This window comes from Salvelinus alpinus, chromosome 13, assembly GCF_045679555.1.
Source record: "Salvelinus alpinus chromosome 13, SLU_Salpinus.1, whole genome shotgun sequence".
Lineage (NCBI taxonomy): Eukaryota > Metazoa > Chordata > Actinopteri > Salmoniformes > Salmonidae > Salvelinus > Salvelinus alpinus.
Genome location: NC_092098.1, coordinates 24,518,971 through 24,541,656, shown reverse-complemented (window position 1 = coordinate 24,541,656; position 22,686 = coordinate 24,518,971). Strand labels below are relative to the sequence as shown.

The 22,686-nt window shown below is 42.8% G+C and overlaps 1 protein-coding gene across 1 annotated transcript in view; it reads right to left on the bottom strand.

Annotated features, from left to right (window-relative positions):
• Nucleotides 1-22,686, bottom strand: part of LOC139537437 (coxsackievirus and adenovirus receptor homolog) — a 108,471-nt gene that overhangs the window by 32,661 nt on the left and 53,124 nt on the right. The window contains exon 2 of the mRNA XM_071338711.1: nucleotides 2,768-2,937. Within this exon, the coding sequence (XP_071194812.1) occupies nucleotides 2,768-2,937 (170 nt within the window). The remainder of the gene's footprint in view (nucleotides 1-2,767; nucleotides 2,938-22,686) is intronic.

The window sequence follows — 22,686 nt, the reverse complement described above, 5'->3', positions numbered from 1 at the left end:
CACTAGTTAAAAGAAATTCATGTTAGCAGGCAATATTAACTAAATATAAATATATACTTGTGTATTGATTTTAAAGAAAGGCATTGATGTTTATGTTTAGATACACATTGGTGCAACGACAGTGCTTTTTCCGCGAATGCGCTTGTTAAATCATCACCCGTTTGGCTTAGTAGGCTGTGATTCGATGAGAAATTAACAGGCACCGCATCGATTACATGCAACGCAGGACAAGCTAGATAAACTAGTAATATCATCAACCTTGTGTATTTAACTAGTGATTATGTTAAGATTGATTGTTTTTTTATAAGAGAAGTTTAATGCTAGCTAGCAACTTACCATGGCTTCTTGCTGCACTCGCGTAACAGGTAGTCAGCCTGCCACGCAGTCTCTTCGTGGAGTGCAATGTAATCGGCCACAATCAATGTCCAAAAATGCACATTACCGATTGTTATGAAAACTTGAAATCGGCCCTAATTAATTGGCCATTCCGATTAATCGGTCGACCTCTAGTCTCTACGGGGGTGTCACAGGGTTAAATTCTCGGGCCGACTCTTTTCTCTGTATATATCAATGATGTCGCTCTTGCTGCTGGTGATTCTCTGATCCACCTCTACGCAGATGACACCATTCTGAAAAAATCTGGCCCTTCTTTGGAGACTGTGCTAACAAACCTCCAAACAAGCTTCAACGCCATACAACACTCCTTCCGTGGCCTCCAACTGATTTTACCAAATGCTAGTAAAACTAAGTGCATGCTCTTCAACTGATTGCTGCCCGCACCCACTAGCCCGACTAGCATCACTACCCTGGACGGTTCGGACCTAGAATATGTGGACAGCTACAAATACCTAGGTGTCTGGTTAGACTGTAAACTCTCCTTCCAGACTCACATCAAGCATCTCCAAACCAAAATTAAATCTAGAATTGGCTTCCTATTTCGCAACAAAGCCTACTTCACTCATGCTGCCAAACATACCCTTGTAAAACTGACTATCCTACCGATCCTTGACTTCGGCGATGTAATTTACAAAATAGCCTCCAACACTCTACTCAGCAAATTGGATGTAGTCTATCACAGTGCCATCCGTTTTGTCACCAAAGCCCCATATAGTACTCACCACTGCGACCTGTATGCTCTCGTTGGCTGGCCCTCACTACATATCAGTCGCCAAACCCACTGGCTCCAGGTCATCTATAAGTCTTTGCCAGGTAAAGCCCCACCTTATCTCAGCTCACTGGTCACCATAGCAACACCCACCCGTAGCATGTGCTCCAGCAGGTATATCGCACTGGTCATCCCCAAAGGCAACACTTCCTTTGGCCGCCTTTCCTTCCAGTTCTCTGCTGCCAATGACTGGAACGAATTGCAAAAATCTCTGAAGCTGGAGACTTATATCTCCCTCTCTAACTTTAAGAATCAGCTGTCAGAGCAGCTTACCTATCACTGTACCTGTACACAGCCAATCTGTAAATAGCACACCCAACTACCTCATCCCCATATTATTACTTACCCTCTTTGCACCCCAGTATCTCTACTTGCACATCTATCACTCCAGTATTAATGCTAAATTGTAATTATTTTGCCTCTAAGGCCTATTTATTGCCTACCTCCCTACATTTGCACACACTGTACATAGATTTTTCAATTTTTATTTTCTATTGCGTTATTGACTGTACGTTTGTTTATATGTAACTCTGTGTTGTTGTTTTTGTCGAACTGCTTTGCTTTATCTTGGCCAGGTCGCAGTTGTAAATGAGAACTTGTTCTCAACTGGCCTACCTGGTTAAATAAAGGTGAAATAAAAAAGGTAAAATAAACATAGACCCCCTATTGTTATTTAGAGCTGCTCTTTAATTATTTGTTATTCTTAGCTCTTACTTTTTTTAAAGACATTTTCTTAAAACTGCATTGTGGCTAATAAGCATTTCACTGTAAGGTTGTTCGGCACATATGACAAACACAATTTGATTTGAAAGAGAGATGCAGAGGCATCACTAGTAGAGGAGGGAATGGAGAAGTACAGGAGAGACTGTATCCATCTCTAGGCTTCTAGTTCTATGCCCTCTGGCAGTGCATGGGCTATGTGGATCTATCCTCAGCAGCTTGGTGCATCCCACACCTCCAAGCTATAGAGGGATGACATGGCCTGTACACAGGGAGCTGCTGGGCTCCCACAGCATGGCTGGGAGGTGGCATTCCACTCAATAGAGGTACCATGCAGAGAGCAGGTGGTTGAGGTTACGAGAGCCAACTAACGCACCCACACACTCCTTTTCACACGCTAATGGGTGTGGACAGTGCACGCTTGCACACACACTGAAAGAGCTCCATGCCATACACACACACTCAAACCCACGTGGGATATTTTATAGAGCTTTAAAAAGATGGAACAAGTAAAACATTAACCTATTTTTAGTCATGTTTGGGGGTTGTGTGAAAGAGAACTGCTTAACAAAAGGGGGAAAAACCTGACTTCTCCTTTTACTTCTCAAATGGCAGGTACTGTATCAAAGCAGACAGACCTTTAAGCATGGCTCTATCTTTGCCTCTGGTTAACCAGTTCAGGTTGCTGCTTCTGACAGAACACTAAGACTGGCATAACACTTCTGTTGTAACAATGGATAACATTGACTAGTTCTGACAGAACATGACTTCTGACATACCAGAGCAGGAATAACCCCAAAACTTTTTCAGGGATGAACCCCCCCCCCCCCCCCCCCCCACATACAAACCACTTGGAGGGACCACATAAAATCACACACTCACCACTTTATCCTCTTTCTGGTTGTCAGAGGCCAGCAGGCTCCATTCGATGTCCAGAGGGCCAGAGTCCTCGGGTGCCAGAGAGAACTGGCAGTCCAGCTTGACGCTCTCACTGCTGGCCTTCTCTATGGACGTGGGCCCCTGGGACGTGATCTCCAGGCAATGGGCTACACCTGGACACACAGAGGGAGGAGAGAGAGATGAAGTCCACTAGCCTAATAGCGCACACTGATTGCATAGCATTCCCTTCATGAGCACCTAGGGGCTACTCATAGAGTTAGAATGTCTAATGTTATTTCTAAAATAAAAATCAGGATTTCATCTGACAGTGCCTCTGTTCACACTGGTACATTAGCAGTTTTAGATTTCAGTTAAGGTTTTAAACAGTGTTTTGGTTAAACGGGAGTATGGAGGCAGCATTTCAAATCTTCGAAATAGAGCCTTCATAAAATTACATATTTTTAGGAGGTCAAGTGCTACACATCTGTAAAATGTGAACCACACAGGAAAGAACAGCAGAAAGAATAGATTGACACGTAAAAAACTGACACTGTAGCTCTGCTCATCATCCAACTGGAGCATCATATTCTCAAGGAGTTATTCTTAGAACGAATAAACATAATTTCCTTGTGACATCAACGGAGCTAAAAATGATCTCCATTCAATAAGAGCTTTAAGCCTCCGCATGGAACTACAGTCCATAGAGAATGGAGTTGTCACATGCTGCCGCCACAGAAAAATCCTTTTGACAGTCAGTCGCCTTGCCGTCAAAGAAAAATGCAGCTTTAAAAAATATAAAAAATAGGCTGCCAGGCTATATCCCCTTGATGTAGCGTTGTGTGCTGAGGCAAGTGTTCAAAATCCTCTCAGACTACTATTTGTGTAAAATGCAAAACCACTGAAATGATCTATACGGTTTACTACAGTCTGGTTGTACCTACACATGAAAATCCATGAAAGCCAAGATGAAACGATCTGAATTATTTGGAACAAAATTAAAAAGCATACATACAGTGGGCACACACACACCACACACACACACACACACACACACACACACACACACACACACACACACACACACACACACGAGAGACAAGAGCCTGGGTTGAAACTGCATTCTGTAATCTAAAGTAAGCAGAGGCTGGAGCAGGTTGGCCATATGGGCAGTTCTCAGACCCACTGTGAGCTACATCAAACGAACCCCTCTGCTGCATGTTCTGCCAGACCAATATTTTTAAGTAATCTGCCCTTGTGTGTAATTTGATGGTGGGGGCCTGTCGTACTGGGGGTAGGCTTGGGCGATATACCGTTTATACCGTATAACGGGGTATTTTTAAATACAGACCGCATGATTTTCAATACTGTTTAAAAGAGTGTAATTTTGAAGTCTAAGATGTGACAAATAAATTATATCAGCTCAGGACTCCAGCTTTGCATTTGGTTTCTTAAGTTGCTAGCTAAGCAGCTAGATGTCTAGATCAAGCATCTTGGTTACAGCAGAGACATTCTAGCCCGAGTACCAGTCTCTTTAGCTAACATTCCACTCCTTGTCATTGCCAGGGACTAGCCTTTCTGCCATCTTCAAATATGAACATTATCATAATGAGCTTGCGGAGAACAGAGGAGACGATCCTGATTCGATAAGCCTCACAGCTATCCTCCAAACACAACGATTATCCAAATATTGAGTCTATCACTTTTTTCTCTCTCCACAGAACATGTTGATATCCGGTTGTTAAGCAACAGTTTGTTTTCCCAGAAGAAACCAGTCTGTCAAAAGTTGCTGGCTCATGTCTAAATCCTCAAACTAAATACATACTGCAATTCCAAATCAAGAAACCACTTTGCTTTGATTTTAAGCCTCAAAATACAACAACCTGCTAACAGCTAAATGTTTATTTTTGACTTTATGATTCTAGTTCTACTTGAGGCTCCACATGGAAAATGTTATTTCCAACAACCAACTCTGCCGTAAATCCAGCTGCATATTGAATGTTGAGATTGCCGAAAGGCCAGTCTCTTTGGCAATGATATGGGGTGGCAAGGAGTGGAATGTTAGCTAAACATACTGGTACCCAGACTAGAGACATTCAAGATCCCTGTTGCTTAAATAGTTTTGTGCGTTTTCTTTGGGGGGGGGGGGGGGGGTAGCACCCCCCACACAATATGGTACAGAAACCTCCACAGAACATACATCTATAGGCTGAACATACATTTGTCTGTTCAGTCGGTAGTGTGGTGGGATATTCTATATGTTGCAATTGTTTCTCGACCCTAGACAGCCAGGGGACTACATTTACATTACATTTAAGTCATTTAGCAGACGCTCTTATCCAGAGCGACTTACAAATTGGATATCATATAACACACACAAGCACCCCAATTATACACTAATATAAAACGCAACATGTAAAGTGTTGGTCCCATGTTTCTTGAGATGAAATAAAATATCCCAGAAATGTTCTATATGCACAAAAAGCTTATTGCCATCAAATTGTGCACACATTTGTTTACATCCATGTTAGTGAGCATTTCTCCTTTGCCAAGATAATCCATCCACCTGAAAGGTGTGGCATATCAAGAAGCTGATTAAATAGCATGATCATTACACACGTGCATCTTGTGCTGGGGACAATAACAGAAAATATGCAGTTGTGTCGCACAATGCCACAGATGTCTCAAGTTTTGAGGGAGTGTGCAATTGGCTTGCTGACTGCAGTAATGTCCACCAGAGCTGTTGCCAGAGAAATTAATGTTAATTTCGCTACCATAAGCCACCTCTCCAAAGTCATTTTAGAGAATTTGGCAGTACCTCCAACCGGCCTCACAACCACAGACCACGTGTAACCACTCCAGCCCAGGACCTCCACATCCAGCTTCTTCACCTGCAGGATTGTCTGAGATCAGCCACCCGGACAGCTGATGAAACTGTGGGATTCCACAAGCAAAGAATTTCTGCACAAACTGTCAGAAACCGTCTCAGGGAAGCTCATCTGCGTGCACGTCGTCCTTATCAGGGTCTTGACCTGACTGCAGTTCGGCGGCGTAACCGATTACGGTGGGCAAATGCTCACTTTTAATGGCCTTTTGAAGTGTGCTCTTCACGGATTAATCCCGGTTTGAACTGTACCGGGCAGAAGGCAGACAGCGTGTATGGCGTCATGTGGGCGAGCGGTTTGCTGATGTCAACATTGTGAACAGAGTGCCCCATGATGGCGGCGGTTATGGAATGTGCAGGCATAAGCTACAGACAACAAACACAATTGCTTTTATCGATGGCAATTTCAATGCACAGAGATACCGTGACAAGATCCTGAGGCCCATTGTCGTGCCATCACCTCATGTTTCAGCATGATAGTGCACGGCCCCATGTCGCAAGGACCTACATACTCACAAGACCTGTCACCCATTGAGCATGTTTGAGATGCTCTGGATCGACATGTACAATAGAGTGTTTCAGTTCCCGCCAATATCCAGCAACTTCGCACAGCCATTGAAGAGTGGGACAACATTCCACAGGCAACAATCAACAGCCTCATCAACTCTATGCGAAGGAGATGTGTCTCGCTGCATGTGGTAAATGGTGGTCACGCCAGATACTGACCGGTTTTCTGAACGCATGTCGCATTGATATTTTTGTTCAGTGTAATTTCCATGGTGATGAGAACTCACACACACAGTGTATTCCTCCATACATAATGGTTCATAATCAATAGGTATGTTGAATAAGAATGAAAAGCACAACAACGCAAATAAACTCAGCAAAAAAAGACAAGTCCTTTCACGGTCAACTGCATTTATTTATGTGTAAATATTTGTATGAACATAACAAGATTCAACAACTGAGACATAAACTGAACAAGTTCCACAGACATGTGACTAACAGAAATTGAATCATGTGTCCTTGAACAAAGGGGGGTTCAAAATCAAAAGTAACAGTCAGTATCTGGTGTGGCCACGCTGAATTAAGTACTGCAGTGCATCTCCTCCTCATGGACTGCACCAGATTTGCCAGTTATTGCTGTGAGATGTTACCCCACTCTTCCACCAAGGCACCTGCAAGTTCACGGACATTTCTGGGGGGAATGGCCCTAGCCCTCACCCTCCGATCCAACAGGTCCCAGACGTGCTCAATGGGATTGAGATCCGGGCTCTTCGCTGGCCAAGGCAAAACACTTACATTACTGTCTTGCAGGAAATCACACACAGAACGAGTAGTATGGCTGGTGGCATTGTCATGCTGGAGGGTCATGTCAGGATGAGCCTGCAGGAAGGGTACCACATGAGGGAGGAGGATATCTTCCCTGTAACGCACAACGTTGAGATTGCCTGCAATGACAACAAGCTCAGTCCGATGATGCTGTGACACACCGCCCCAGACCAAGACGGACCCTCCACCGCCAAATCATTCCCGCCCCAGAGTACAGGCCACCGTGCAACGCTCAGTCCTTCGACGATAAACGCGAATCCGACCATCACCCCTGGTGAGACAAAGCCGCGACTCGTCATCAGTGAAGAGCACTTTTTGCCAGTCCTGTCTGGTCCAGCGACGGTGGGTTTGTGTCCATAGGCAACGTTGTTGCCGGTGATGTCTGGTGAGGACCTGCCTTACAACAAGCCTACAAGCCCTCAGTCCAGCCTCTCTCAGCCTATTGCGGACAGTCTGAGCACTGATGGAGGGATTGTGCGTTCCTGGTGTAACTAGGGCAGTTGTTGTTGCCATCCTGTACCTGTCCCGCAGGTGTGATGTTCAGATGTACTGATCCTGTGCAGGTGTTGTTACATGTGGTCTGCCACTGCGAGGACGATCAGCTGCCTGTCCCGTCTCCCTGTAGCGCTGTCTTAGGCGTCTCACAGTACGGACATTGCAATTTATTGCCCTGGCCACATCTGCAGTCCTCATGCCTCCTTGCAGCATGCCTAAGGCACGTTCATGCAGATGTGCATGGACCCTGGGCATCTTTCTTTTGGTGTTTTTCAGAGTCAGTAGAAAGCCCTCTTTAGTGTCCTAAGTTTTCATAACTGTGACCTTAATTGCCTACCATCTGTAAGCTGTTAGTGTCTTAATGAACATGCATATGTGGAACGGTCGTTAATTGTTTATGGTTCATTGAACAAGCATGGGAAAGAGTGTTTAAACCCTTCACAATGAAGATCTGTAAAGTTATTTGGATTTTTATGAATTATCTTTGAAAGACAGGGTCCTGAAAAAGGGACGTTTCTTTTTTTGCCAAGTTTAGGAGTGGAATTCCTTTCAATTACACTTGGAACATCCCTTTTGTTAATCTTTGAATTGAATACACATTCTGTTTGTGATGACTCAGTTCTAAGTGAGTGTCATCGGCACAATGCTGCTGCCTGACCGACGGGCAGAAACTCCTACAACCTGTTTGTCTGGACCTGGAGGTAACGTTAGTTAGTGATACAGGTGCACCACCCTCACTGCTCATCGGTCTCCAACCACCTCGCCTCCATCTGGAGCGTAACAGACTGCGATGTAACACACACACACCAAACACACACAGCCCAGTCTCAGTCACATGCTATTGTGGCTGTGAGCAGGCAAACAGGCCCAACCCCCACTCTCACACAAGCCCAAGCCAATGGCATGTAGCTGATGCTCAGCAGGCTGTGCTCTCACTTACTGGTCTGAGGTAAAACCACACGACTAATATTAGACACGTCATGGAACACAAAACCATCACTCTCTCATCCCAGATATCCAAGACCTGAGGTTATCTGCCTTTGGCCAAAATAGTAGGAACCCAGACTGCACCAAATAAATTAGAAATACAAAAACATGGTATTGAGGAGATGGACCCACTGGTTGTCCACTAGGTTACAAAGAGCTGGTAGTCCCAACCACTAACCACCAGGTGTGAAACAGGAAAGGGAGTATGCTAATGTGGTATAGAGCACAGCTTAAATTAATAAAAGGAACATTTTACTTTTGGCTAGAAATTCAAAAAGAAATTCTCCGAAAAATGTCCTTGTGTGTGCTACCTAAAGTTGAAGTTGGAAGTTTACATACACCTTAATCAAATATATTTAAACTCCGTTTTTCACCATTCCTGACATGTAATCCTCGGGGAAAAATCCCTGTCATAGGTCAGTTAGAATCACCACTTTATTTTAAGAATGTGAAATGTCAGAATAATAGGAGTGATTTATTTGATTTTTTTCAGCTTTTATTTCTTTCATCACATTCCCAGTGGGTCAGACGTTTACATACACTCAATTAGTATTTGGTAGCATTGCCATTAAAAATTGTTTAACTTGGGTCAAACATTTCGGGTAGCCTTCCACAAGCTTCCCACAATAAGTTGGAAGAATATTGGCCCATTCCTCCTGACAGAGCTGGTGTAACTGAGTCAGGTCCGTAGGCCTCCTTGTTCGCACATGCATTTTCAGTTCTGCCCACAAATATACTATGGGATTGAGGTCAGGGCTTTGTGATGGCCACTCCAATACCTTGACTTTGTTGTTCTTAAGCCATTTTGCCACAACTTTGGAAGTATGCATGGGATCATTGTTCATTTGGAAGACCCATTTGCGACCAAGCTTTTACTTCCTGACTGATATCTTGAGGTGTTGCTTCTATATATCCACATCATTTTTGTTCCTCACGATGCCATCTATTTTGTGAAGTGCACCAGTCCCTCCTGCAGCAAAGCACCCCCACAACATGATGCTGCCATCCCCGTGCTTCACGGTTGGGATGGTGTTCTTGGGCTTGCAAGCCTCCCCCTTTTCCCTCCAAACATAACGATGGTCAGTATGGCTAAACAGTTCTATTTTTGTTTCATCAGACTGTCCAAAAAGTATGATCTGTGCAGTTGCAAACTGTAGTCTGGATTCTTCATGGCGGTTTTGGAGCAGTGGCTTCTTCCTTGCTGAGCGGCCTTTCAGGTTATGTCGATATAGAACTCGTTTTACTGTGGATATAGATACTTTTGTATCTGTTTCCTCCAGCATCTTCACAAGGTCCTTTGCTGTTGTTCTGGGATTGATTTGCACTTTTCGCACCAAAGTATGTTCATCTCTAAGAGACAGAACGCGGCTCCTTCCTGAGCAAAATGACGGCTGCGTGGTCCCATGGTGTTTATACTTACGTACTATTGTTTGTACAGATGAACGTGGTACCTTCAGGAGTTTGGAAATTGCTCCCAAGGATGAAACAGTACCATTTTTTTGGCTGATTTCTTTTGATTTTCCCATGATGTCAAGCAAAGAGGCATTGAGTTTGAAGGTAGGCCTTGAAATACATCCACAGGTACACCTCCAATTGACTCAAATTATGTCAATTAGCCTATCAGAAGCTTCTAAAGCCATGACATCATTATCTGGAATTTTCCAAGCTGTTTGAAAGGCACATGCAACTTAGTGTCAATCAATCACTTCTAGGCACAGGGACATGTACTAGTCAGTGGTGACCTAAATGCCAGAACATGACACCCTCAGCACACAGGAGGACAAACACCTACCAAATCAAATCACATTTTATTGCTCACATACACATGGTTAGCAGATGTTAATGCGAGTGTAGCGAAATGCTTGTGCTTCTAGCTCCGACCATGCAGTAATATCTAACAAGTAATCTAACAATATCACAACAAAGGAATGACTAAGAATATGTACATATAAATATATGGATGAGCGATGGCCGAACGGCATAGGCAAGATGCAGTAGATGGTATAGAGTACAGTATATACATGAGTACTGAGATGAGTAATGTAGGGTATGTAAACATTATATAAAGTGGCATTGTTTAAAGTGACTAGTGATACATTTATTACATCCAATTTTGAATTGTTAAAGTGGCTCGGGATTATAGTCAGTATAGTATATTGGCAGCAGCCACTCCATGTTAGTGAAGGCTGTTTAACAGTCTGATGGCCTTGAGATAGAAGCTGTTCTTCCAGTCTCTCGGTCCCAGCTTTGATGCACCTGTACTGACCTCGCCTTCTGGATGATAGCGGGGTGTACAGGCAGTGGCTCAGGTGGTTGTTGTCCTTGATGATCTTTATGGCCTTCCTGTGACATCGGGTGGTGTAGGTGTCCTGAAGGGCAGGTAGTTGTCCCCGGGTGATGTGTTGTGTAGACCTCACTACCCTCTGGAGAGCCTTACGGTTGTGGGCGGAGCAGTTGCCGTACCAGGCGGTGATACAGCCCGACAGGATGCTCTTGATTGTGCATCTGTAAAAGTTTGTGAGTGTTTTTGGTGACAAGCCAAATTACTTCAGCCTCCTGAGGTTGAAGAGGCGCTGTTGCGCCTTCTTCACCACGCTGTCTGTGTGGGTGGACTACTTCAGTTGGTCCGTGATGTGTACGCCGAGGAACTTACAACTTCCACCTTCTCCACTACTGTCCCGTCGATGTGGATAGGGGGGTGCGCCCTCTGCTGTTTCCTGAAGTCCACGGAGGTGACAGTATTCCATCCCCCATATGACCCCCGAGACACAACTACTACAACATAACCAACAACAAAAACAGGTCACAACTCCTGTAGCTCTGTCGCACACATAGTTCCTACAGACCTACAAAAAATTTGAAAACTAATCTAGCATTGATAAACTTCCATATCTGTTAGGCGAAATACCGCAGTGAGCAATCACAGCAGCACGATTTGTGGCCCATTGCCATTAGAAAAGGGCAACCAGTGGAGCACAAACATTGTCAATAGAATCTACAGTGGGGAGAACAAGTATTTGATACACTGCCGATTTGCAGGTTTTCCTACTTACAAAGCATGTAGAGGTCTGTAATTTGTATCATAGGTACACTTCAACTGTGAGAGACGGAATCTAAAAATCCAGAAAATCACATTGAATGATTTTTAAGTAAGTAATTTGCATTATATCATGACATAAGTATTTGATCACCTACCAACCAGTAAGAATTCTGGTTCTCTCACAGACCTGTTAGTTTTTCTTTAAGAAGCCCTCCTGTTCTCCACTCATTCATTACCTGTATTAACTGCACCTGTTTGAACTCGTTACCTGTATAAAAGACACCTGTCCACACACTCAATCAAACAGACTCCAACCTCTCCACAATGGCCAAGACCAGAGAGCTGTGTAAGGACATCAGGGGTAAAATTGTAGACAAGGCTGGGATGGGCTACAGGACAATAGGCAAGCAGCTTGGTGAGAAGGCAACAACTGTTGGCGCAATTATTAGAAAATGGAAGAAGTTCAAGATGACGGTCAATCACCCTCGGTCTGGGGCTCCATGCAAGATCTCACCTCGTGGGGCATCAATGATCATGAGGAAGGTGAGGGATCAGCCCAGAACTACACGGCAGGACCTGGTCAATGACCTGAAGAGAGCTGGGACCACAGTCTCAAAGAAAACCATTAGTAACACACTACGCCATCATGGATTAAAATCCTGCAGCGCACGCAAGGTCCCCCTGCTCAAGCCAGCGCATGTCCAGGCCCGTCTGAAGTTTGCCAATGACCATCTGGATGATCCAGAGGAGGAATGGGAGAAGGTCATGTGGTCTGATGAGACAAAAATAGAGCGTTTGTCTAAACTCCACTCGCCGTGTTTGGAGGAAGAAGAAGGATGAGTACAACCCCAAGAACACCATCCCAACCGTGAAGCATGGAGGTGGAAACATCATTCTTTGGGGATGCTTTTCTGCAAAGGGGACAGGACGACTGCACCGTAATGAGGGGAGGATGGATGGGGCCATGTATCGCGAGATCTTGGCCAACAACCTCCTTCCCTCAGTAAGAGCATTGAAGATGGGTCGTGGCTGGGTCTTCCAGCATGACAACGACCCGAAACACACAGCCAGGGCAACTAAGGAGTGGCTCCGTAAGAAGCATCTCAAGGTCCTGGAGTGGCCTAGCCAGTCTCCAGACCTGAACCCAATAGAAAATCTTTGGAGGGAGCTGAAAGTCCATATTGCCCAGCGACAGCCCCGAAACCTGAAGGATCTGGAGAAGGTCTGTATGGAGGAGTGGGCCAAAATCCCTGCTGCAGTGTGTGCAAACCTGGTCAAGAACTACAGGAAACGTATGATCTCTGTAATTGCAAGTTCTGCTTTTCTGATGTATCAAATACGTATGTCATGCAATAAAATGCAAATGAATTACTTAAAAATCATACAATGTGATTTCCTGGATTTTTGTTGTAGATTCCGTCTCTCACAGTTGAAGTGTACCTATGATAAAAATTACAGACCTCTACATGCTTTGTAAGTAGGAAAACCTGCAAAATCGGCAGTGTATCAAATACTTGTTCTCCCCACTGTATATTTATCAGTTTTTTCCCCTTTCCATACTTACAACACTGTACATAGCCAAAAATATTTGAAATGTCTATATTTTCTTTTAATAGTTTTGCAAGTAATGTTTACTGATCATTTTCCTTTTGTTTATTGTGTATTCCATTTGCTTTGTCAATGTAAACATGTTTCCCATGCCAATGAAGCTCTTTGAATTGGAGAGAGCGAGGAGGCCCTTAGTGTTTCGTGACCATATAAAATGCTCTAAGCTCTAACCACTATGAAGCTCACATTGCTGCGGAAGCTGAATATGTTGTCCATTGGATCTGACAGACGTCCTTGTTCACAGTGACTCAGACACAGCCCTGAGCAGCAGACAACACCAGTGAAATCAGAGGAATAGAAACGAAGTGAGATGAATGCCTATTAAAGTCAACACAGAGAGCCTGACGTCTTCGTGGCAGAGTTATGTATCAATTCATCAGGCGCTGGTAAATAGCAGAGAAACAGCCTACATGCAAAAAAAGAAAATTACATTTTCGAAACACATTACATTCAGCTGGAACTGTTTGAGGGAATTGTTTCCCTTGACATTTTATCAGGGGGCAAGATGTTTTCTATCTAAATGATGGTACCTCGATGACCTTGGGCTGCTTTTGTCTTTATTACAGTTGATACTCACTGACGTCTCTCCCGCTCTCCACAACCACACACACAAAGGGAAAAGTACTATTTCATGCTCTCATCTAGTCACATTTAAGCTTTCTGCAGTGCGTGTTATGAGGGTTCAGATGAGAACCGCACAGGCATGCAGCTCTGAAAAGAGGAGATAGCAGTGTTCTGTGTGATTTAAGGTTAATTCAACATTACGACAACTAAGTGGAATTTATGACCACTACCTCCTTACCCTCAACTACCTCTCCCCTTCTCTCCTCCCCTCATTCTTGGGTAGGCCAATCCTCCGAGTGCTCGGAAAATTGCCTAAACAGTACCCACAAATCTAAAGAACAAAAAATAAAAAAAAGTTGTCAAAGGTCCTTTTTAAAAACGCTGCTCTGCCTCAATCAGATTTTTGATTAGCCAGTAATAGCCACATAAATATGCAAGTGAAGCTAATGGCATCTGAGCCATTACTCTGTATTCTCCACTGTTCAAGTCCCTTGGTAATGAATGTAGTGAAGGGATATTCAGGACATCCGCTACACTTTAACACTACATATAAAAACACTCAGATGGCTGTGGCTTTTATATACCATGCACATTACTGTAATGGCTCGTGTTCACTAGCACACGGTAAATTACCGCGTGCCGCTTAGGCCGCCCAGAGTAGCTCGCTTGTGGGCGTGCTGGCAGCACATTCAATTTTGCGTCAAGAATTCAGCATAGCAAGTTTGTATGAAGGTCTGGTTATTAAATGGGTAAATAGTTCAATAGTAATATGCTCTAAAACGCTCTGGTGACAAACTTTGCTGCCCTGTTTCCAAATCATCCACGGCTGGGAGAACTTATTCAAGTAAATATATTTCGATGTTTTTTTATTTTAATAATTATATATTATTAGCGAACTAGCTACAGTGCTGGCTAACTCAAATGAGCTGCTAGCTAGCTATCTAGCCAACTTTACATAGCGTATAGAAAGCTAGCTAAGTGAATTACATATCACCAGCTACCCAGCGTCATATTAGCTAGCTATCTTAAAGTATTTATCACTGTAAAAAATTTATAAAAAATGCATTCGTAGGTAGCTAGCTAACAGCCATGGAGGAGGGTAAAAGGATAGCAGCCCCAACTGTCAAAGTGAGAAAGTAGGCTATTCTGGATAGGGTAGGTACTTTGTGTAGTTCCAGTCCCTAGAAGTGAGGACAGAGATAGTAACATAACATTCAGTGCTGTCTGATTTGAATATAATGCAGTCTGTTTCTTGTGAGGTTTTCTGTCGTCAGATACAGAGAGCTGTGAAAGCATGTCTGCAGATGAAGAGGTCCCAATGAAGAGCAGTGGTTCTCTGTCCTGGTCCTATGGACACAAAGGGGTGTACATTTTTGTTTTTGCCTTAGCACTGCACAGCTGACTCAAATAATCAACTCATCAAGCTTCAAGTGTTTTTTATATATTCATTTGTGATGCTATCCTTGATATGATCCTGCTATTGTCACATGCATCAATCAATCCAATGTTATCATGATTTGTTATAAGGGATATTATACTTCAGTAATCCACAATGACCTTGTGATGTAAAAGTCTAATAATGACATTATCGTCCATATTCCTACAGATACCTTGTAACTGGAGATTTCTTCAAAACGATTGCCTACAGTTACCGTGTAGGGCATTGCAAGGTTGGGTGACCAGGACCATCTGGGACTGCCTCCTGGAGGAATTCAGGCGTGTGAAGGATACCTGTGTCCTGCATAACTTCATGAGGATGGACACGAGGACCAGGAGGAGATCTACAGCTCGCTGCCGTGTACGAGTGAAGTCTGCTGCTCTGCAGGATGTTTCAAGGATGGGGTCCAACAACGCAGCAAGAGAGGCAATCCATGTGCTGGAGATCTTCACCTCCTATTTCTTTGAAGAGGGTGCTGTTCCCCGGCAACACCATAGACTACACTATGCACAACCAAAGGCTCTTTTAAGAGCCACCCAGATTGCAATTAGAGTAATCTTCTATTTACTTAGCCATGTCAACTGCAGTTACTCACTTCCCAGTTTCTCTCCCTTTGATTTCTACTTCTCAGATGAGGGTGCTGTTAAGGTAAGGGTGTGATGTCTGTACAAAAACAGGCTATTTTAAGTCACCCATATTGAAAAAAAGGTAGAACAATTAGACACCCTATAAGCCACACCTACACACTCATGTATCAATATGATTGATGGATTGTGTTGTGCACTAAGCAGGCTCAGGTGTATAACGGTGGCTCCTTCCACCTTCCAAGAAGAAGCAAGAGGGCCAACTATAGAGACTAGTAAGACACTTCATTATTTCTATAACTACGCTATATTGTTTGTCCTTGTGTGTCTGTGCATCTTTTTCAGCATAAAGTACTGGGTGAGGCCAATCACACAGATTCCTGTTAAACACTGTCTATTTAACAACCTTATTTTCTGGATAACAGTCTCTCTCCTTCACTTCATCCCTCTCTCACCTTCTCCATAAATCCTCTAGGTTATATCAGCTGTGTCGGTGAACCCCTCCCGCATCTGAACTGGCTACAGAGGGCACAGCATGATCAGAAGTGAGAAGTCACTTGGTCAGGTCAACAGGAAGTATTATTAAAGAGATGCTTTACATTGAAATACAGATAGAGGTCTTAGTCCCAGAGTTAATGATCCAAGGTCAGTTTTGCATTTCACCTCCTGATGATGACTGACAGTGTTAAAAAAAAGAGAGGCTTAAACAGGCTCTCTCTCTCGTCTGCAGGTATGTTGATGTGAGAGAGGTTGCCAACCCCCAGTCCCGTCAACGCCACCTCATCCGCTCTTAAGATTATCTTTGGGCCAACTGGGAGCCCAAGGCTGGTTAGGAGACCCAACTAGAGACACTATTATGTAATTGTGATGAACTGAGAGACTATTAGGGTATTAGAGAGTATTGCTCCTCTGTTCTTACCGCTTTCCGTCTCCCCCCCCTATATTTAACTAGGTAGGCTAGTTGAGAACAAGTTCTCATTTTTACATCTCTTTCTTTCTCTGTTTTTATAATGCACACCAGATGTGCATTGAAGTACAGATTGAACTTGTATTTATAATATATTACGTATTTATAAACACTTGGATAATGAACTTCTTTCAATAAAGTGTTTCACCTTCTCTACTGGTTGAAAGTAAGTCTCATTTGATGAAATAGTACACCTATCCTGTGTTTATCAGATCAATGCAGATGAAGGAAATTAGATAGAGATTAACCAGTTTTACATGATGCATAGGGTACGGTTTCTTAAATCAGCCTTTAACTACCTCAATCATGTTTCTAGTCTATCGCATAGATACAATGTGTAAACATTAATGTCCCAGGACCAAGATTGGTAAACACTGTTGAAGTGTATAATTGTAATACACACATGCAGACAGAGCATCATTCAAAGACTGGAATTTGATACTCCTGGTATTGAATAGGACAGAAAAATGATCTGAAAGATGTTCATACCTGAACTGCACCTATATTTGCCAAGGTAGAGTACATGATCAGTGAATATATTAAAATGTACAAGCTACAATGTGGAGATCTCATGCATGGTAATAACTAAATGTATATACGACTTGCATCCTTGGCACAAAATATATTCTACTCAATCCATAGGCTTCATTAATGTCATTTAGACTGTTTTGAAGTTGATACAGCCGAGGTTCATAGCTAGGTTCTGAACTAATATGTATACCAAATGTTTTAGGGTCCATACACAGATCGGCTACATAGATAGCTACACATCCACAGGTATTTTTTTAATCCTCCACTGCACAATAAGAAAAGTTAGCTAGCTATGTTACTTCATCTGCATTGCATGTCAAATATTAGCAAGGCAAGCTTACACAATTTAACATTCAATTTGCAGTAAATGCCTTAGCTAGCTAGATTCTTTACATCTACTGTTTCCCAAGACAACAGCCTGGTTTGCTGGTTGTTTCAGGAGTACCTAACAACCAGAATTACAATTTCATACTCATGTCACAACACTAGGGATGCACCGACATTACATTTTTGGCCGATATCAATATCCGATATTTTCCTTGGCAAAAAAACAATTCATATACCTGATATTTAACATTTGAGTGGCCTTTTAAGCATTCTAGTACAGTTAAATAGTTCACACACACGGACGCAGCGGTCTAAGGCACTGCAAGAGGCGTCACTACAGTCTCTGGTTTGAATCTAGGCTCTCACATCCGGCCGTGATTGGGAGTCCTATAGGGCGGCGCCCAATTGGCCCAGCGTCATCAGGGTTTGGCCGGGGTAGTCCGTCATAGTAAATAAGAATTTGTCCTTAAAATGTTCTTAACTGACTTGCCTAGTTAAATAAAGGTTACACACACACTACACTGACCAAAAAGTTATTTTGTTGGCATTTACCTATGTCCCCATTACCAGTAAAACATAATCAAAACCTATTTCTTTCACTTACTTGCTGTGTTGTTTCATTGTTAATTTGTTCAGTAGTTTCATTCTCAACCAGGATTTCATCATACTTGTCAAAAAGTGAAGTTTCAGCTCTGTCTGTCTGTGGCATCTCTTCCACTGTCACTGTGTCCTTTTCCATCTTGTCCAGCTGTGTATGTAGCATTTCACGTAAACCCTGTTTCTTGTCTGCATCGAAGTAGCGGTCCTTGTAACTAGTATCGAGCATGGTGGACGACACAGTAAAGAGGCTCATAGAAAATAGCACCGAATTGTTTGTCTCAACATTAAAATATTCCTCTCAACTGTAAATGTTTTTGCATGATTGATTTATAAGGTCATAACGACTTACATTTGATCCATCCTAGTATTTTTGTCAGTTGTCTTTACTGAAGACCGTCTCCAGCCTTGGGTCGCATAGCGTCAAATTTGTCATGGGAGCCACTCGATATGATTGGTCATTGCCCAGCGGTCGCCGCTGGCGATTTGCATAAAGTTGGGAAAATATAAACTTTTTCACCACCGCCCAAAGGTCCCCTGCACTCTCCGCTTCTCACCGCTTTCCTTCCATTGAAAATGAATGGGAAGCTGTGTTTCACCGCACAGCACCGCTTGCTAGTGAACACGGGGCATATTGGAGATGAGTACACAAAAATTATAATTTCAGTCATTTAAAAAAAACTAGCATGGAAAGGAGTTCGGACCAAATATGACCTGCTAGATAAGCCAATGGTAAATCAATTACTGGGAAGTAAATAATGATGAAACACAAAATAGGAAAAATATACAGTACCAGTCAAAAGTCTGGACACGTACTCATTCCAGGGTTTCTTTATTTGTACTATTTTCTACATAGTAGAATAATAGTGTAGACATCAAAACTATGAAATAACACATATGGAATCATGTAGTAATAAAAAAAAAAGTGTTCAACAAATCAAAATAGATTTTAGATTCTTCAAATAGCCACCCTTTGCCTTGATGACTTTGCACACTCTTGCATTCTCTCAACCAGCTACATGAGGTAGTCACCTGGATTGCATTTCAATTAACAGGTGTGCCTTGTTAAAAGTTACTTTGTGGAATTTATTTCCTTCTTAATGCATTTGAGCCAATCAGTTGTGTTGTGACATGGTAGTGGGGGTATACAGAAGATAGCCCTATTTGATAAAATACCAAGTCCATATTATGGCAAGAACAGCTCAAATAAGAAAAGAGAAACGACAGTCCATCATTACTTTAAGACATGAAGGTCAGTCAATGCAGAACATTTCAAGAACTCTGAAAGTTTCTTTAAGTGCAGTCACAAAAACCATCAAGCACTATGATGAAAGTGGCTCTCATGAGGACCACCACAGGAAAGGAAGACCCAGAGTAACCTCTGCTGCAGAGGATATGTTTATTAGAGTTACCAGCCTCAGAAATTGCAGCCCAAATAAATGCTTCATAGAGTTCAAGTAACAGACACATCTGGTGTCCTTAGGTAGTGGTTTCTTTGCAGCAATTCGACCATAAAGGCCTGATTTACGCAGTCTCCTCTGAACAGTTGATGTTGAGATGATTCCAATATCAACTGTTCAGAGGAGACTGCGTAAATCAGGCCTTCATGGTCGAATTGCTGCAAAGAAACCACTACTAAAGGACACCAATAAGAAAAAGAGACTTTTGGTTCCAACCGCTGTGGCTTTGTGAGAGTAGGTGAACGGATGGCCTCTGCATGTGTGGTTCCCGCCGTGAAGCATGGCGGTGTGATGGTGTTTTGCTGGTGACACTGTCAGTGATTTATATACAATTCAAGGCACTCTTAACCAACATGTCTACCACAGCATTCTGCAGTGACACACCATCCCATCTGGTTTGTGCTTAGTGGGACTATTTATTCTTCAACAGGACAATGACCTAACACCTCCAGGCTGTGTAATGACTATTTGACCAAGAGGGAGAGTGATTGAGGGCTACATCAGATGACCTGCATCAATCACCCGACCTCAACCCAATTGAGATCGTTTGGGATGAGTTGGACCGCAGAGTGAAGGAAAAGCAGCCAACAAGTGTTCAGCATATGTGGGAACTCCTTCAAGACTGTTGGAAAAGCATTCCTCATGAAGCTGGTTGAGAGAATGTTAAGAGTGTGCAAAGCTGTCATCAAGGCAAAGGGTGGCTATTTGAAGAACCTCAAATATATTTTTGATTTGTTTAACACTTTTTTGGTTGCTACATGATTCCATAGTTTATGTCTTCACTATTATTCTACAATGTTGAAATAGTCAAAATAAAGTTAAAACCCTTGAATGAATGAACAGTACTGTATATTTAAGGACAATGAAAGTGGTGGCGGATAGATTATGCTAGATCCTTTCACGCAACAACTAGAGCCTTAAAAATGAAGGACAACAAATCTGATTAAGTAGGTGGAACCCAGTGCTGCCAGAGAGCTATTCTTTGACGTGGATGTTCCAACAGCTGGAACATAGTCAATGCTATAAATCACCTCGCTACTACACTCACTTATAGCAAACTAACACAAAACGGCCAACCCTGTGTAGCACTGACAGACAGGGAGGTTGCTAGTTACTGATTCACACACACATGTGATTGGGAAATAGCCTTTATTCTACGTGCTGTTACTGGGCACTCGGTGAGATCGAGCTCTGTGTGTGTAATCACTTTGTTATATTATGGGATGTCCTTTAGTCTTTATCCAGAGTCATGTCAGCCTGGCTCAGGGAAATGGCACCGCTAACAGAAAATAGAGGGTGATAAGAGAACCTATTATGGTCCCAGGAAAAGGACCACTAATATGATTAACATGCTGGTCAATGTGGGTAGATGCGCACGCACGCACAGTGTACTATCCTTGAAAAATGTTTGACCATATTAGTGGGTAACTGCCCGTCTATCTCCTGTTGCGGTGTGTTGAGTGTGTGGAGTGTGGCAGGTAGCCTTGCGGTTAAGAACGTTGGCCATTAAAGGTCGCTGGTTTGAATGCCCGAGCCGACTAGATGAAAAATCTGTCTGTGTCCTTGAGCAAGGCACTTATCCCTAATTGCTCCTGTAAGTCTCTCTGGATAAGAGCGTATACTAAAATGTGTAATGTAAATGTCAGGGATGCAAAAAAGGTGACACTTTTTCTTCTTCACTGAAACATGCAAAAAGAAATCCCTGCTAGGGGGAAATGCAGGTTTTAACTAATTAAACTAAATAATATGATCTACATGATCAGTCAGTGTGTAAAATACAAAGTGGTTAATGTGAACCTAATTCACAGCTAAAAGATGTAAAAGGCAATCCAATGTTATTTATTGCCTAGACTAAACTGCAAATGACACTCACGCATGAGAAAAACAATACACTAATATTGCAGTTAGCCATGACAGCCTTTAATATAGAACGCTTGTGACCACACATCTAAATAAACATCTTAAAGTAGAAATAGAATGAAACAGGCATTCTATTTTTGCTCTATTATAGTGGAAATTATAGTAGACATTGATCAAGTGCACAAGGCTACGTGTACAAAAATAACGCTCACTGAGTAAAGAAATTAATAATCCCCCCTCACTCACACACACATGTTACCTTCAAGTTCAACAACAAAAGCAATATATTTGGGCTACACTGCACATTATTACATTGTACACTTTCTGCCTGTGGACATCTGTTCTACAATATGCCAGCAGAGCATGATACCCTTTGTGGACATAATTGATCTCTTTCAGGCAGCGTGTACACCTGGCATACCCCATTCTATCCACTCTATTGAAAAAGTGAGAAGGAAGTAAAGTGTGTGCTGTTCCTTTCACCATATTGGCATCCAGCTTAAGCCAGGCCCAGCTCCAGCTACACTTGATGCCTGAATCCACTTGTTTAAACAAGAAACTCCTAATTTTCACTAATTCTCCTTTTGAAAACGAACCACATACTGTAGAGGGAAAACATTAGTTCACAGATAGCAGTTAACTAGCTAACGAACTAACATTTCACACCAATTGACAGGGTCCAGTAAGCAACTAAAGCGTTATAACATGAGGAACAGCAAGGAGCCGAAACATTATACCAGTTAATACTATAGAGAATTGGTTAGGTTACTAACGTTAGCTCATCTGATTTTGTAACTTAAGCTAGCTAACGTTAGCCGTCTGCTTTTATTAGCCAGCTAATTTTCACACCATAAACTCAATTATTTGATCAGTTAAGTTTGCTAATTTTGCTCAACATTTCTCTGGCTAGCTAACAGAGAATTTGATCCAGCTAGCAAGATACTTAACACTAACAATACTTCCACCACACTTTCTCCCTAACCTCAAACTGTTTTTCGTGTTACAGCTCATGAAGTACGCATCATCACCTTCTCACCCCAGTCTCCGTGGTCAGGTTTCTCACCGACCCCTTTGTTATCGTTCAGGGGACATGCTGCCGTAAAAGGCAACCTGCCTTTCTACTCTCTGCGGTCTTTCCGGAGGGCGCGCTGATGCTGTAACTAGTAAATTGGTTGTCTCCTCGCTCTTCAATCGCGTGCTGCATTCTGTTATGCGAACAATTGGCTGAGCCTTAGATACAGCCAGTATTGC